At 49.8% G+C, this 17,526-nt stretch overlaps 1 protein-coding gene across 1 annotated transcript in view; it reads right to left on the reverse strand.

Moving 5' to 3' along the window:
- Positions 1 to 8,155: 8,155 nt before the first annotated feature.
- The window catches only part of CHMP4B (charged multivesicular body protein 4B), a 43,497-nt gene continuing 34,126 nt past the window's right edge, over positions 8,156 to 17,526 (reverse strand). The window contains exons 2-5 of the mRNA XM_045528794.1: positions 13,769 to 13,946; positions 12,023 to 12,137; positions 10,229 to 10,355; positions 8,156 to 9,021 (exon numbers count right to left, since the gene is read on the reverse strand). Coding sequence (XP_045384750.1) covers positions 8,957 to 9,021; positions 10,229 to 10,355; positions 12,023 to 12,137; positions 13,769 to 13,946 — 485 coding nt within the window. The 3' untranslated portion in view covers positions 8,156 to 8,956. The remainder of the gene's footprint in view (positions 9,022 to 10,228; positions 10,356 to 12,022; positions 12,138 to 13,768; positions 13,947 to 17,526) is intronic.

A 17,526-nucleotide genomic window follows, 5' to 3' on the forward strand; every position in this document is an offset into this window, starting at 1 on the left:
ACCCTGCAAGGTGGGACTCTGGGTGATTCCTCAGGGCCCTGAGGCTGGAGGGCCCGGGCAGGAAGGCCAAGGCCCCACACAGGAGGGAGAGGCAGAGGAAACTGGTTTCGTGGGGCTGGAGAAGGAAATCTGCCGAGGGGTGGCGGTGGGCAGTTCACCGGGAGAGCAGACGGGCAGCAGTTTGGGGTCCCTGCTCTTGAGGACCCAGCTCCAGGGCAACAACTGAAGTCCCCAGCCTGAGACCCACTTCCGCCCTCCCACAAGCCCAGGAGGAGGCTTCATCCACCCTGCTGCCCCTCCTTTGCCAGACTCCTGGGGCCAGGGGAGGGGCTGGGAACAGGAGAGGCCTAGAAGATGGGCCAGCAGTGCACGGCTGCACCTCCAGCCCCTTGTGGAGGGGGCCTCAGTCAATAAGGCTCATTACTAAGATCGCTGTGACGGCAATGGCCCCACCTCCTGGCCGGCTCGTCCGCCTTCTCCTACCCTACCCGCCACCCTGTAGCCTCTCACCCTTGAGACCCTGGCGGGGGCTAGGACGCACCCCTCCCGCACCGTCAGGGGGCCTTTGCATGGGGAGGGCAGGGGGGAAAGCGTGTACAGGGGGGTATGGTGGAGAGGGGCAAAGGGGAGGAGAATCCTAAGCAGACACTCCACCCCGCCGCCTCCTCTCGGCTTCTCGCTCTCCCGGGCGCAGACCACCCAGGAAGAGGGCACCGTCTCCCGTTCCGGGGGCGCGCGGGACCTCACTGCCTGGGAGATGGCGCCACCTGCAGGCCCCGGGGCGCGCTGCGGCGTCGGCCCTTCAAACCCGGAAGGAGCGGCGGGAGGACTGACTGGGAGAACGCCCGACCCTCTAGGGGGCTGAGCCCGGCGCCCTCTGCACACCAAGGCTTCACGCCGCAGCGTTCCCCAAAAGGCGTTCTGGGCGGGGCGGTGGCTCACGACTGTAATCCTAGCGCTTTGGGAGGCCGAGGCGGGAGGATCGCTTGAGGTCAGGTGTTTGAGGCTGCGGTGAGCTATGATGATGCCACTGCACTCCAGCCTGGGCAACAGGGCAAGACCCTGTTTCAAAAAAAAAAAGTGTTCTGCCCAACTCACACCCTGGTCAAGTAATGTAGAAAATGCCCCTTGGAGATTCTCAATGCACATTTTGCCCCTGAAATCTGACTTGAGCTAACCCTTGAGTTCCCTGACATAAACACTGAGGCCTTGGGGAAGTTATTCTTTTTAGGCCTCAGTTTTCTCATCTGCAGAATGGGGGTGAGGGTGCTGCACTAGAAGAGATTATCTCAAAGAATAGGTGGGATTCTCAGACTTTACTAAGACAATCACCTGAAGGAATATCTAGAATGTAAGTTCCTGAGTTCCCCCCACCCCCCAAAAAAATTCTGATCCATGCAGGAATCTGCAAGTTGGACCAGTCAGTCCCCAGGAGATTCTGATGCATATGGTCTGCCAACCCCAGGGTGAGACATGCCCAAGGAACAGGCCTTCAGTGAGTGTGGAAAGCAGGCAGGGGCCAAATCGAGTCTCGAATGTGGAAGCTGTGATCATGTCCTGAGGGCAGTAGAAGCCAGGGGAGTTTTTAAATGGAGAATGACAGCTGTTTACAAAGATCACTCTGGCAAGGTGGGTGGTAGAGACCAGAGCAGTAACTGCAGAAGTTGCCTGGGAGAGATTTAATGGTGTCCTGGACTAGGTGGTGGCAGTGGAGGGGAAGGAGGGGAGCAGATGTCAGAGGTAAATCCTTTAACTCGTTTGGAATACAGAATGAAAACATTGACATTTTTTATTCTAATTATTTCCTATTTCAGCCTTTTAAAACTTCAAGGAGTTGAGTATGTATTATCACACAATATATTAGTACAGTGATACATATATCTAATTTTTAAATAAATAAATATGTTATACGTAACCCTCTTGATAAGGGTTCAGAGACCAGATGAGTTCACTCAATACTTGGCACATACTAAGCACTCTGTGTTTGCTATCTCAGCAGATTGTGGCTCCCAAAGATAGCCCAGTGATATCTCCTGTCCCCCGCATTCTTTTAGAACTACCCATGCCACCATCAAGAGGTGGAGTCTAATTCCCTCCCCTTGAACCTGGATGGGTTTGGAGCTCACTTATCACCAGTAAAATGCGGTGAAGCGATTCTGCATGACTTCCATGGCTGGGTCACAAAAGGTGACGCACCTTCCACCTTGTTGGCTGGGACATTCACTTTCAGAGCCCTGAGTTCTGACTACTTGGAGGCCTCCATGCTATAAGGAAGCCCAAGCCACACAGAGAGGGCCCAAGTTGCTGCCGACAGCCCCAGGGGAGGTCCCAGCCAACAGCCAGCATCAACTTCTTTGCACACCGTAGGACTGAAGAGGTCTCCAGAAGGTTCCAGCTTTCAGGTTTTCTTCCCAAGTGAGGCCCTAGTGATCATAGAACAGAGACAAGTCATCCCCACTGAGCCCTTTCCAAATTTCTGGCCCACAGAATCTCTGAACATAATAAAATATTAATAGTTGCTTTTCACACTAAATCTCAGTGTGGTTTCTTATGCAGTGACAGAGAAGCGAAACAGCCATCATTACGTACCATGGTGTCTTCCAAGCTTTCTGTGAGGGAACCAAATGTCCCTACGTAACTGCCCAAGCTGAGAAGAGAGAGAAAGAAACAGAGGTGGCATCATGGAGACTGTCTGGGGGGAAAGAGACAGGGCCTCAGGGCGGGGAGGGGGACCCAGTTCAGAGAGGCCCCACCTTCGTCAGCCCCTTGTGGATGTGATAGGAGCCCCGACCCTGCTGCGTGGCTCTGACCCCACCGCTCCATTCCAGGTCACCCTGGAGGATCCCAGGTCCCGTTGCCTCGGCAGGAAGTAGACGTGGGAGGAAGCTGGGCCTCCAACCCCCTAGGAAGTAGATGTGGGAGGAAGTTGGGCCTGTGTGGTTGTGGTCGCATTCAGGATTGGCACCTTCTAGGGAGCCAGGGAGTCTCTGTGAACTGGCCCCTCCCCCACCACAGCGACAGGGGAGGACTTGGGGGGGGCTGGTGGCTGGATTCTTGTGGCTCCGCTGCTCTCCAGCTCTGTGACCTCTCACTTTATCCCTCTGAGCCTGGGCTTCGTCAGCTGCAAAATGGGGCAACTAATGGTTCTACCCTGAAATAGTTCTTGTGTAGGTTAAATGAGATGATTAAGTGCCTGTTCTTAGTAAATGCTCTCTAAACGTTCACTGTTCTTTTAGGGCTATTGTTCTTGTTAAAAAACCAAAAAGTCCAGGCAGGGAGTGTCGCTGTGAGCTGCATACATTTCCACTCTGGCGAGGGGACGCTTCCCCTCTGCTTCAGCCCAGTTGCCCTACAGGACTTTGGGCCCGTTTAGCCAGAGCCTCACGGAAATCTCGCCTGGGATTGGCGCAGAGTCTGGGCTGCAGGACGCAAAGTTCTGTGTGTCTATCCCAGCTCACCTCCACTGTGGCCTGAGCAAGGCCAGGTTGCAGCTCAGCAGGAAGGAAGGAAGGAAGCTGTTTCTGCAAAGCAGGTACCCAGGGCAGGTAGAAAGAGACCCAGACGGGGAGACAGGGGACCCGGGTTCATGAATTAGCTCTGCTGGTTCTTGCTGTGAGACTCAAAAGCACGTTGGTGCCTCAGTTTCCTCATCTGGAATTCATTTCATAAACATTTACTGAGGGTCTATTGACTGTGTCGTTCACCTCGGGCTTGCAGGCAAGCAAGGTGGCTCCAGGCCTTTGCGCAGGCTGTCCACTACCCACCTAGCTCCTCGTCGCCAGTCGTTTCCCTTGCTGAGTCCTCACCCTTTGATCTTGGCTGCAACAGCGCTTCCTCCCACAAACCCTCCTGCGGCAGGAGCCCTCTTCCCTGTGGGTCTCACTCCACTGATCAGCGGTGGTGGCGGATGATGATGAAGAGATGATGGTGGCCGCCTTTCTAATTTTCCCACCAAACCATGAGCTTCATGAGAGCTGGCATAGACGTGCTCAGAATACATTTGTTGAACGATTACACTTCAAAGGATAAAGACTTCATTTGTTTCTTCACCCTGTCATTTACCAACGGGGCAACGTGAGGCTTCTCTGAGCCTTGGTTTGCACATCTGGACATGGGGTTGGCAATTCCTGTGCTTCCCGCCTCTGCCTCCCTGAGCTGCCTACAGCCTCCTGGGCCCTTGCAGGCCACGAGCTCACAGAGAGATGAAGCAGTGGGTCTCGCTGTGATAGTGTCCCCCCAAATTCACATCCACCTGGGATCTGAATGTGACGTTATTTGGAAATAGGGTCTTTGCAGACGTAACTAAGGCGAGGATCACCATGAGATCATGTTGGATTAGGGTGGGTCCTGAATCCAATGACATGCAGATACTGAAAGAGACAGAAGAGGACACAAAGAAGGCCACGCAAAGATGGAGGCAGACACAGAGTGATAGAGCTACAAGCCAAAGAATGCCAGGGGTGACCAGAAGCCGGAAGAGCCCAGGAAGGATCCTCTCCTAGGGGCCCTGCCGATGCCTAGATTTCGGACTTCTGACTTCTTGAACTGGGAGAAAATAAATCTCTGTGTTTTAAGCCACCCTAACACATTTGTGGTAATTCGTTCCCGCGGCCCTAGGAAACAAACACGGGCAGATCTGTCATTACCTGCACTTACAGATGAGAAAACTGAGGCTGGGGCATGAGGTCACCTCCTCAGGCTCACGTAATCCCTGGGCACCGCAGAGGCAGGCTCTCAAACTCGTGTGCCAGACTGCAGGGCCCTCTGCTCTTGCTGTCCATGTCACACGCCACTGAGGTGACCCGCCCACGTGGCCGCCTGTTGTCTGGTCTCGACTTCGAAGCAGCAGGGTTTGACTTCACAGCACCCACCGCTGCCCCCACTTCTAAAAACCTGTCTGCACGTCACTGAGGGAAATGGAAGCAGCCTTAAAGCTTCACCTCTACCCCTTTTTTTGAGACAGAGTCTCACTTTGTTGCCCGGGCTAGAGTGAGTGCCGTGGCGTCACCTGAGCGCCTAATTTTCTTTCTTCCTTCCTTCCTGTTTTCTGCTCCTCCCTTTCCTCCCTCCCTTCCCTGCCTGACTCTTAAAAACTGTGCACATCCTCAGTCACAGATCCCAGCCTACCTCTCCAGTCCCACCTCCCACCGTGTCCCAAGCAACCCCCCCAGCCAACTCCTCCTGAGCCTCCCTGCGAGGTTCCCTTGGCGCCCCACCCCTCACAGGCACTCTTAGGAACTCTGCTCCTTCAAGTGCAAGCTCAAATCCCACTGCTCCTGGCAGACCCAGCCAACAGTACTCCCCTCTGACCTTCCACCTCACAGGGATGTTCCCTCACACCTTTGAGAACCTGATCTGTGACAAGCAGACCTAGGGGCCAGGAAATGCGACAACCTCACTGCCAGGTAAGGGAGTGGGAAATACTGGCAGGAGGGTGGAGAGGTGGGAGCAGAGGGGAAGCACCAACCTCCGCAGGAGGATGAGGAGAGCAGTGTCCACAAGAGAAGGAGAACGGGGTGGATGAGGGGGATGAAAATGGGGGTGGGTCATGCAGGGGCCATTTTAAGCCATCCTGAGGACTTGATCCTGTTGACCTTGAGTATTCCAGAGTGCGGGCCCAGCCCAGCTATACCACAACTATGCAAGGAGGTTGTTAAAATGCAATTCTTAGAACCCCACCCAGCTCTGGGATTTTTAACAAGCTCCTTGGGTAAGGCCGATGCACCTTTAGTTTTCCAACCACAAAAAACGAGGATGGCCGGGCGCGGTGGCTCACGCCTGTAATCCTAGCCCTCTGGGAGGCCGAGGCGGGTGGATCGCTCGAGGTCAGGAGTTCGAGACCAGCCTGAGCGAGATCCCGTCTCTACTAAAAATAGAAATAAATTATCTGGACAACTAAAAATATATATAGAGAGAAAAAAATTAGCCGGGCATGGTGGCACATGCCTGTAGTCCCAGCTACTCGGGAGGCTGAGGCAGGAGGATCGCTTAAGCCCAGAAGTTTGGGGTTGCTGTGAGCTAGGCTGACGCCACGGCACTCACTCTAGCCCGGGCAACAAAGTGAGACTCTGTCTCAAAAAAAAAAAAAAAAAGAGGATGGAGACAGACTTAGGATGTGAAAGGAACAAGTGTCATGGTCAGATCAGTTTTTTAGAAGAAACTGGGAGCCCTGAGCACGCAGCTGATGTTTTTGCTATCTGTCTCCATGGTGGCCCCTGTCAGTGCCACCTACTCAGTAACTATTCTTCCTTCTTCCTTGCTAACAGAACCCCAGTTTTGCCCAGGTTATCAAGTAGGCCGGCACCGACATACTCAGGGAGGGGAGGCTCTGCTCCTAGCCCTGGGGAGAGCCCTGATTGGACCCCTTTGTCCAGTACCCACTTTCTCAGACTCCCTTGAAGCAACAAGTGGCCATGTGCCAGTTACGGCCCACGAGACTTAAGGGCTGGTTTGTGTCGAGTCTTCTGGGAAAGGCTTGTCTCCTGTTGACAGGGGCAGAGGTGGAGTAAAGGCAGGCAGGTGCTGGGCCTCCTCCTTCTTGACCGTGGGCATGTGAGGAAGGGCCATCTCACGACCAACAGGTGGCAAGCCTAAGAGCGAAAGCCTCCGTGCCCAGAGTGGCAGAATGGAAGGAGGCAAAGAAACTGGCTCTTGAGGGCATAAACACAGAACCCCACCCCCACCAAGACTTCTTGTCCTGAGATTATATTAGACTGTGAGCCCTTTGAGGGCAGGGACTCAGTCTGTTGTATGCACTCCCAGCACCTTAAAGAGTACCTGGCACACAGTAGGTGCTCAATAAACATGTGTTGAATAAGTTTTGAATGAGTAACGAAATGTCTTCATTGCTTATACCAGTTGGTTGAATCTTCTGTTGCTTGTAGCCAAGGGATCCTAATACGGCAACTTCTCTCTCCAGCTCTGAGAGCCTCCTGGGAACAGGAAAGGGGCTGGGTACTGCTGAACACAGTCTCCCACGGGCCCTGGCACAAGGCCCACATCTAGCAGAAGTAAGCAACTATTTCTCAGAGGAGCCCCCGACACTGCCCTGGACCTAGTTTCTGGGCCTGCAAGTTCCCTCACCCAGACTTCTCAAGGGCATGAAGCCCCCAAGGCAGCTGATGAGAGGAGCTTAAGAAGGTCCACTCCGGATCTCCTGCACCAGGTGATGCCCAGGGCCACACCCACTGAAAAGGTGGAAGCTGGCAGCAAGCATTGCTACTAGGTTCTTCTTGGGGTGGAAAGAACTTCTGAAAATAGCCAGACCCAAACTCTGTACAAATCATACATTTTCAAGCCACTGTCAACAAGTCCCACTGCTAAGTGTGGCAGCCCTGGGCAGAGGAGCAATGAGGAGTGAGGAACAGGACATGAGCCACTTCACACAGACAGGACCTATGGAATGATCTAGTCCCACCCTCTTGCTTTCTAGATGGGAAAATGAGACCCAGCGAGGATAGGCAACTTGCCCCAGGGCACCCAGTGGGCAATGACAGTGTCTAATTTCGCACTCATTTGGTTTTAATCTTTAGAAGTTTGAGGATAAATACAGGGGGACAGAGATGTCACCTTAATACTGTGAATCTGTATGCAGAATTAAGGACGAACATGTACATACCTACTTTTCTGAAGAGTCCACAGTGTTCATCAGATTCTCAAGGGGACACAAGAGGAAAGAAAAGCAGAGAGAGTGGAAGGGGCTGGGCGGAAGTCACATGGTGAGTCACAGCAGACCTGAGATGACCCCTGTGTCCTAGATTCTCAGTCACTGCCCTGCACTTCCTGCCCATGGGAAAGGCCGTTTTCTTCAATGCACCCGATGGACCCTGCCACTGGGAACATCCTGGTTTCTCACAGGCGGAGGCTCCTGCAGTCACTGCCCACGGACCCTGGCCGAGGAGACCCAGGGAAGACCCTGGAGCTGCACAAGAACCAACTCACTCTGAACTGTGTTCACAGGGTCCAAGCAAAGTGAGGGCCGCTCGAGACCCTGAACAGGTTTCTAGTAAGACAGGTTCTGCTCTTTGGTTCAAATGGTTGACATATGTCATGGTCAAGTCTTCCATGTGTTTCCACAGACTCCACTGCACACACTGCTGGCCTGGAAAGGGTCCGCTCCCGAGGCAAATGATTGACTGAACACAACAGCAAAGTATGAAAATTAATTGAGATATTTAATAGACAGTGCAAACCATAATTTCATCTGAATATAAATGTATGCATGTTTTCAATGAGATATCTATCAGTTATCACAAACAGCAACAAGGACCTTAGAGCTATGTTAGAAAACTGTATAGCTGGAACTTAATTCTAACAATCTCACTTGCTCTCAAGAGAACACCATCCGTTTCAAATTAGTGTTACAAACTCCAAAAGACCAGGGGAGTAGGAGTGAGGAGTGGGCCAGAGTGGTAGACACAGAGCCAGTACACAGGTGATGGACAGAAATACAGCTCTCGAAGAAATCAAAATCAGATGCATTACAGCTAAGGACAAGGAAAAAGCCTATGGCTTTTAAAAAACGACTTTTCTGCCAGTACCATACAAGTATACAAAGAGATGTGCGACAAGTCAACTGACTTAAAAGGACAGAGGCTACATTTTCAGGTCATTTCAACTGCAAATGGTCGACCCTTTCCATTGAGGATTCAGCAGTGGAGTTAGCGTAGTCCAGAAGCTCAATGTTGGATTTGCAAATACAGTTTATTTTACAGAAATTCAACATTATAAACAGCAGGCACCTCCCACCCCTCCCGCCCCCCTCCCCCCACCCATCCCACCGGGTGCAGACCATGCTATGCAGAGAGTGAGCAGCAATGTGGCCCTACTGCTTTGGAGTGAGACTGGAGAGCGATGGAACCTGCCTGCACCACGTCCTGCCTGCCCCGCACACACACGCGCCTGCCCACTGCGCAGGCCACCAGAGTCTGTCTGGGCCCAGCCCGCGCTGGCCCAGTTACATGGATCCAGCCCAGTTCTCTAATTCCTTCATGTCGTCGTCTTCCTCTTCCTTCTTCTTGGCTGTGTGAAGAAAGAGAAGGTTATTCAGGAGGGCTGGCTGGGAGCTAGGGCTGTGCTGTGTGGTGTCCTGACAGGCCTGCCCTTGCGGCCAGCCTCATCTCCAGGCTGTCAGGGGACTGGTTCTCAGTGCCCAAAACTGCAACAGAAAACCGGGTACACCTTCTGCAGCACCTCCTCTCCAGCCCCAGCAGGGCCAGATGAAACAAGGAGTCTACACTGAGAATCCATCAGGGTTCCCTAGAGGCCTCGGTCCCACAGCATCCAAGGTGGGGGGATAGCAGGAAGAACCCCCAAGAGATCTAATCCTTGCCGACCCCCCACTCCTCAAGGTACCTGAAGCACCTGTACACACCTTCAGGTGGCCTGCTGGACAGCTCTGCCCACACACGCTCCAGGCAGCCAACTCTATTTGAGGGGCCATTTCCTCTCTATATACAGGAGAGGGGGATGACTACAACCTGGTCACACACTGTTCCCAGGGCTCTCTCTCCATGCCATATATCCAACTGCCTCACTTTTTCTAGAAGTTCTGTGTGGCATACTTCTACCTAGGGGTGAAATATTATGGGAGGGGAGGGGGAGGAGGAAGAGGAAGAAAGAAATGGACCTTTTATAGAACCAGGTCTCTGAAAGAGCCAAAGCTATTTCCTTCCCACAGGGGCTGCCTCTGAGGCCCTGGGCTTTTCCGGGTGTGCACAACACAGGATACTGGACGGGGGCAAGAACTGTCCTGGACTTAAACTTTCACACCTTCTCATAGTGCCTGGAACTTTCTCTTGTTTGGTAACACAGGAAAAAATCATTCTAGAATAGAGGTTCTTAATTAGGAGTGATCCCTCCAACCTCTGCCAGGGACATCTGACCACGTCTGGAGACATTTTTGGCTGCCATAGCTCAGGGGCAGTGACTATTGGCATCTAGTGGGTAGAGGCCAGGCGAGATGCTAAACATCCACAGTGCACAGGACAACCCCACCCCCACTCCCCACCCCGCTGCCCAAAGGATTATCTGGCTGTGTCAACAGTGCCAAAATTAAGAAACCCTGCTCTAGAGGGAAACTAGTGAAGGGCAGGTGACATTGTCTCTGTGGCCATCCTACCTGGTTCTCAATCCTAAGCAAACTCAGGACCCAAACCAAAGGCAACTGACCAGAAGATCACAAGATCACCCCCACATGGCATCCTGACTCCAGATAAGAGGTACTCACCGGGTTTTGATGGTAGGGCTATAGAGGGAACATTTGGTAGAGGGACTGTTTCGGGTCCACTGATTTCCAGCAGATTCTTGTCTAGTTCCTCCTGTTCTAGTTCTTCTAATTCTGCCATGAGTTCATCCTGGTAAAAGGAAACACAGAGTGAGCACCCTCCCTGGGAACCCCAGCCCCTACAGCCATGCCTCTTACTGACACTGAGTGGACACACACACCCTTCGGAGAAGGTCAGAGAGGAGATAAACTCCAGGTTCCACTCTCTGTGACTCAAACATCCTAACAAGCTTCTATTAGGGAACGTAATACACTGTTTTTTGTTTTTTTTTTTTTTTTTTTTGAGACAGAGTCTCACTCTGTTGCCCAGGCTAGAGTGCCGTGGCATCAGCCTAACTCACAGCAACCTCAAACTTCTGGGCTCAGGTGATCCTCCTGCCTCAGCCTCCTGAGTAGCTGGGACTACAGGCATGCGCCACCACACCCAGCTAATTTTTTTTTTGTATATATTTTAGTTGTTTGGCTAATTTCTTTCTAATTTTAGTAGAGACGGGGTCTTGCTCTCGCTCAGGATGGTCTCGAACTCCTGAGCTCAAACAATCCACCCGCCTCAGCCTCCCAGAGTGCTAGGATTACAGGCGTGAGCCACTGCGCCCGGCCCGTAATATACTGTTGAGCATCACTGATGTATACATCTGGTGTCCTGCACTAGACTGTGAGCATCTGGGAGAGGAGATCATATCTTTTCATTCCTATTTCATCTTAGAGCTGGGCACAAAGAGTGTATACTCAGGAAGGTTTCCTGAATTGAAATTAACTTGATTAGTCCATCAAACTGCAGTCTGAAATATGAAAGCCCTGGTGCTGAGAGCTACAGGTAAGAGCTGCAGGCTGTTTATCTAGTTATACAGTGGGGGTCAGAAAGCACAAAGATTAGATCAGTGGAGAGGAGCTGACCTTCAGGAGACTCAAATCTAGCACATAATACAGTACTGTTACCAGGGGCTGGTACTGTATTATAAAACCTAAAGAGACTCAAGGCTCCAAATTGCTACAGCAGATATTGGTAGGTGGCCAAGATTCAGACAGATCCCTCAGGGGTCAAATGTAAATGCTCCCTCCTTGGCTTTGCCTTTACCTCATGTTGGAGTTGTCTGAGGGCAAACCCTGTAAACTTTTCCAGGGCATGGTCACCTCTGCCACCCCAGTTCCAAGCCCAGGGCCCATCACAGAAAGGTGAACTGTTGAAACCGATTGTCTGAAGGGTCCCAATGAAGGCTCTATTACTCTACCTAAGCTTCTACCCCCAAACAGAGAAAATATTCCTCAAAATCCTGAATTCAGGCCAGGCATAGTGGCTCACACGTATAATCCTAGCACTTTGGGAAGCTGAGGTGGGAGAAGTGCTTGAGGCCAAGAGCTTGAGCCTGATCAACATAGTGAGACCCCATCTGTGCAAAAAAATATAAAAAGTAGCTGCATGGTGATGCACTCCTGTAGTCCCAGCTACTTGGGAGGCTGAGGCAGAAGGATTGCTTGAGCCCAGGAGTTTGAGGTTGCAGTGAGCTATGATGATGCCACTGCACTCTAGCCCAGGAGACAGAGTGAGACCCTGTTTCTAGGCGGAAAAAAAATCCAGAATTCAGGGAGGATTAACACTATGCCCAAGTCTCTGGAGGGGTAAGAATTGGTGATTTCCAAACAAAATACTCCCTGCCTGAGAGCCTTCAAGAGCACATCAAAGGGCAGCCTGGGTGTCATTTATGAAGTTTACGTGATCTGTACAAAACCACTCACCTCGTCAAACTCTTCTCCAAACCCTACAGGTTTTGAAATTGCTGTTGAAATCTCCTCTGCAAGTTCCTGCTGGTCAGCAATGTCCTGCATTAACTCATCAACTTTATCGATGTCCCTTTAACGAAATGGACAGATGTCATATCAATTGATTTGTCTGTGTAAAGAGGGCCTGCAAGGCAGGAGCAGAAACCCCATTCCACACAGTCAACTTCCCAGCCACGCCCCCTACAATTATTCCCTGCAAGGAATTACTTGTCATTATTGCCTTCCTCCAACCCTTTAAAATAGAGAATCACAGAATCAAGGGAATGTCCTTAAGACATAACCTACTCCAACACCCTAAGGAAATAAGGCCAAGTTAAGTGGCAGGGTCAAGGTCCCAGATGCAAATTAGAAACCACGTCAGATGAGACCATAGGACTTCTAACTCCTGGTCCAATAGCTCTTCTTCAAGCCCAAGGGCAACTCTGTGTGGGGGTAGGGGTATAAAATCACAAATCATAAAATATAGCCACGCCACCTGACAGGCCCTTCCCATCTACTCAAATCCACTTATGGATCCTCTACTAGCCAAAAAGGAAAGGCAAAAGTGCAGAATTGTTCTCTATATACTGTCAATTGACACCAATGCAAATATACAATTATGCAATATAGTATGTACACATATACTTCCTCAGCCCAATGAATATCCACCTCAGACAATACTTCACTTATCTGAAGGCTACTTTTCCTGCTACCTCACATTTCTAGAACAGCATCAACAAACTTTTTCTGTAAAGGGCCAGATAGTAAAAACTTTAGAATTTATGGCTATAAGGTCTCTGTTGCAAATATTCAACCCTGCTTTGTAGCACAAAAGCAGCCACAGACAATATGCAAACTAATGGGCATGACTGTATTTCAATAAAACTTTATTTACAAAAACAGATGGCAGGGCCACAGACTGCATTTTGCCAACTCCTGTTCTAGAGAACAGCTGCGTACCCAAGAGGAAGGAAAAAAGGCTTCAAGCACTCCCAAATATATGCTACCAAATCTAAGCAATAAAACAAATGCAGAATTTTGTTCACAGGAGAGGTCCTCATTTAGAGTCTAGTTACCCTGTCCTTTAGTTACAATTTTGACAAGCTTATATATCTAGTTTCTTAGGCCACTACTCATGAGAAGTAGCCATATAGAAGAGGAAGGACTGCCCAGGCCAAGAACATTGTCAAAACAACCGTCATAACCTGAGGGCAAGGGAGGCGGCAGAAAATTCCGTTTAAAGCAGACGTGGGAACAGATCCAATGCCTTCGGATGCACCACCCATTTCAAGGCCCCTGAGAGCATCAGGAAAAAGTCAAGGACGCTGACTCTAATCCCAGTTCTATCCAAGCTCCCATATGACCCAGGGCAAGTCAGCTTTCTTCTCTGGGACACGGCTTCCCCACCTTGATAATCAGAGGCCTGGGCAAGAGGACCTTCCAGGAACCTTTCCAGCTTGAAACTATGCTCGTCACAATAACCCTGAGTTACTCAGAAAATATTTTTTCGTAACATGAGATCTGCTTCCAAAGGCAGCAGGGCATATAATCTATTTTAGAGGAAGCTCCCAAAAAGAATGCAAATTGAAACAAACTCAGGTGCTTGAATGGGTAAGTCAAGGGGTCCGTCCACCCAAGGCCACGGCCCGGGCATGAGGCATTCCAGGGCCAGCACTGCCCAGCCTCGCAGGTGCCGCCCTCCACCAGCAGGTGGACACGTACATGTTGTCGTGGGCAGCCTTCATGGCCTTGGCGGCATAGCCCATGTTCTTGAGCACCTCCGTGTTGGTGTTGGCGTTCTCCAGGGCCTCCCGCTGGAACTCGATGGTTGATAATGTGCCATCGATCTGTGCCAGCTGCTTCTCATACCTCTTCTTGCGCTTCAGTGCCTGGAGGGCCGCTGCATGGGGGAGAAAACAGGGTTTCAGAGAGCCCAGACACAAGGTGATGTCCTAGTGTTCACTTGAGTCTTCTCCCCACTTGTACTGGATACACCTCCGCTGTGGCTTCCACTATAGCAGAGGGTTAGTGAGGGTCAATAATCTCTTCTGTACAAAGAGCACACACAATTTACTAGGAAAACTATATAAAATTCACATATCTCAGAACACAGCCAATAAACAAGGACACAAGCAAAAACTCACACTCTGGTAACTACACACACACAGATATAAACATGGACAGGCACTCAGAGAAAGAATGCACTTTAAGGTCAAACCACCTTAGGTTCAAACCTCAGGTGACAGACTTAGATGAGCTATTTAGCTTCCCTGCTGGAGTCACTGAGAGGAGTAAATGAGATTAAAGTATGTAAACATCACCACCCCCCAAAAGGGGTAGCTTTGTTTTGTTTTGTTTTAAGAAACAGGGTCTCATTCTGTCACCCAGACTGGAGTGCAGTAGCATGATCATAGCTCCCTGAAGGCTCGAAATCCTGGCCTCAAGCAATCCTCCCACCGCAACCTCCCAAAGTGCTAGGATTATAGGCATGAGCCACTGTGCCCGGCCTGCTCTAATTATTATTATATAAAGCAACTTTAAAGTGCCATTTTATGCCAACTAAATTACAAAAATAATAACTATACCAAATACTAGATCAGTTTGGGTTAAAATGCTATTTCATGCAAAGCTAACAACTCTGTAAATTGTTATAATGCTCCTGAAAAGTAACATGGCAACAAACAGCAAAAGCCATAATGATGTTCTGGGCCCTCCGACCCAGTGATTTCCTACTGGACATTTATTCAAAAGCAAAAAGCCCCATGCCTAAAAATGGTTACTATAGCTTGTGTCTCTATCACAGTGTAAAAGAAAATAAAGTTTCAGGACCCTCTAAATTTATTATGCCAAGGGGGCAGTTAAGCCCTGACTTAGTTATTTATACAACATGTTTGCAATTCTGCTTCTTAGATTATAGCTTAACTCTCTTCCTTATTGTTCTTATTCTGTAAATGACCACGAGATCGGACAGAGACAAGACCTCTCCCCTTCCAATCACTGATCTTTGTTATAGATAACTGCCTCCTTTATTGTCCTGTACCTAACTCAGACCAGATGATGCAAAAGACCCCAAGACTGCTACATCTTCTACATTCTTCAGTGTGGAATGTTAAGTATATCTTTCCTGAAAGAACAAGACCACCTCAACTAATGCATTAAGCCTTATACAGAAAGATGTTGAAATTCTGTTACTAACCTTTGTCTATTTTAAGTGATCTCAAAGTTCTACACTTTAGAACACTGATTTCCATTCTTTAGAATCTGTGCTTCCAAGGTGGCCTGTCCTCAACTTTGCACTTGAATAAACTCTCTTTAAACTAGATTCTGACCCTTTTGATTATTTTTAGATTGACAGTAGAAAACACAACTAAATTAAAAGAACTCACTGCCATGGACATGAGTCGGACATGAGCCTGACTATTTGGCAGGCCGATGACATCATCTGTCTTAGCCTCTCAGCATGTTAAGGCTGTAAGAGATCATCTCATTTTAAGGTCCAGTCAAGGTAAGCAATTTAACCAAGGTGCATTTGGGGCAGAGGTGGGGCCAAAACCACATCTCCCTACTCAAAACACAGACTTCCTTCCCCTTACTGTCTCAATTCCCTTACTGTCTCAATTCCCCTCTTTTCAGATACTCCGAATAGTATTTTTAGCACACATCTTAGATGGTGTGGGGGCTCAAGACACATTACCCTAAAATATTAATATGACTGTAGGACTAGAATATGCCACCCCCAAATATACTTCTTTGGCATAGTGTGAGCTGGTGACACAGAGCAGGGACCCCTCTTAAGGGCCTGCCAGGCCCCTCAAGCATGGAAATAAAGGAAAATCTTGAGTTCCTTTAAGGGAAGTTCCAGGGTGCCTGGCTAGCCTTGAAAAGTGAATGGGCAACCTGAAGAAAACAATGACCTCCTAAAGTGTTTTGGTTCCCTATAGAAACTAAATGACCCTATCTTAACATATATGCTACAGTTTTTCAGAAACGCCCACCAGATGGAAAATGCAGATAAGGAGGAAACTGAGGAACTGAACTCTGACTGCCAATCTTAGTTCTAAATTTTCCCCTGAGGGGCCCTCTACAGCCATCTTAACACTCCTTTCCACCAATCCAAGAATCTCTGAATCCACCGATTCCCCCCCCCAACTTCAGGATATCCCGCCTTTTTGGGCCAGGCCAATACATAACCTCCACATCTTGATTTGCAATTCTGCCTACCTGAAATGTGCATCTGCCTTTAAAAAGCCCAGCTAGTAGGTGGGCTCAGGTTTCAAGGTTAGCTGCCCGTTCTCCTTACATGGCACCCTGCAAATAAGCCTGTTTCTCCTGCTGCAACTCTCGGCTTCAGTGTCTGGCTTTACTGTGCCAGTGAGTGAACCCCAATTTGGTTTGGTAACACTGGTTATTCTAAGAAACTGCAGACACAGGAGTAGTTCCAAAAAGCTGTTCTTTTAAAAAGAAATTCATATCTATAAAGGAAATCTAGATTAGTAAAAGTATCTGTATCAGGAAGGTGGCTGCTCCAGACAACTTGAATTACCTGACTTCCCCCCCCCCCCCCCCCCCCCCCCCCCCCCCCCCCCCCCCCCCGAGACAGAGTCTCACTCTGCTGCCTGGGCTAGAGTGCCGTGGTTTCAGCCTAGCTTACAGCAACCTCAAACTCCTGGGCTCAAGCTACCCTCCTGCCTCAGCCTCCTGAGTAGCTGGGACTACAGGTGCACGCCACCACACACAGCTAATTTTTTCTATTTTTAGTAGAGACGAGGTCTCGCTCTTGCTCAGGCTGGTCTTGAACTCCTAAGCTCGAGCAATCCTCCCATCTAGGCCTCCCAATGTGCTAGGATTACAGGCATGAGCCACCACACCCGGCCTTACCTGACTTTTAATCTCCATAAAAACACAGCTTTTACTCACTATACAATTCCTCCCTTCATGCCCCCATAACTTGTGCCATAATTTAGTGTTGCCACCACCCCCAGAAGCTCTAAGCCCCTATTCCTTTCTGTAGCTCAGGTTGCTATATAAGCTTCAATCATCTGACCCTTCCTCAAGCCTCATATTTTGTGGGACTTCCATGAGTAGGTATGTAACTAAATATGGTTTTTCTCCCGTTAACTGGTCTTACATCAAAATAATTCATAGCCCAGCCAAAGAACATAGAAGGGTGGAGGGAAGCCTTTTTTTTTTTTTTGCTTTCCTACAATGAGCATCAAAGCCAGGACGGAGGCTCAGCACTGACTCAGATACAAGGAATGGCTGGGTTGGGTCAGGGAAGCTCTACATAACCAACCACCTTTGCCATAGACAAAAATGTCAGAGGGAAGATGCCCTGGGAGAGTCCTGTAAGTGCCCCCAGGGCCTGGGGCTGCTGACCTGCTTCCTGTGACTTGGTGCCGTGTTGCTTTTCCAAAAAAGCTACCCAGACACACCCTCATCACCATTCTTAAGCCTCCTCATGCCAGAGGCCAATGTCCCAC

Source organism: Lemur catta, chromosome 17 (genome assembly GCF_020740605.2).
Source record: "Lemur catta isolate mLemCat1 chromosome 17, mLemCat1.pri, whole genome shotgun sequence".
Taxonomy (NCBI): domain Eukaryota; kingdom Metazoa; phylum Chordata; class Mammalia; order Primates; family Lemuridae; genus Lemur; species Lemur catta.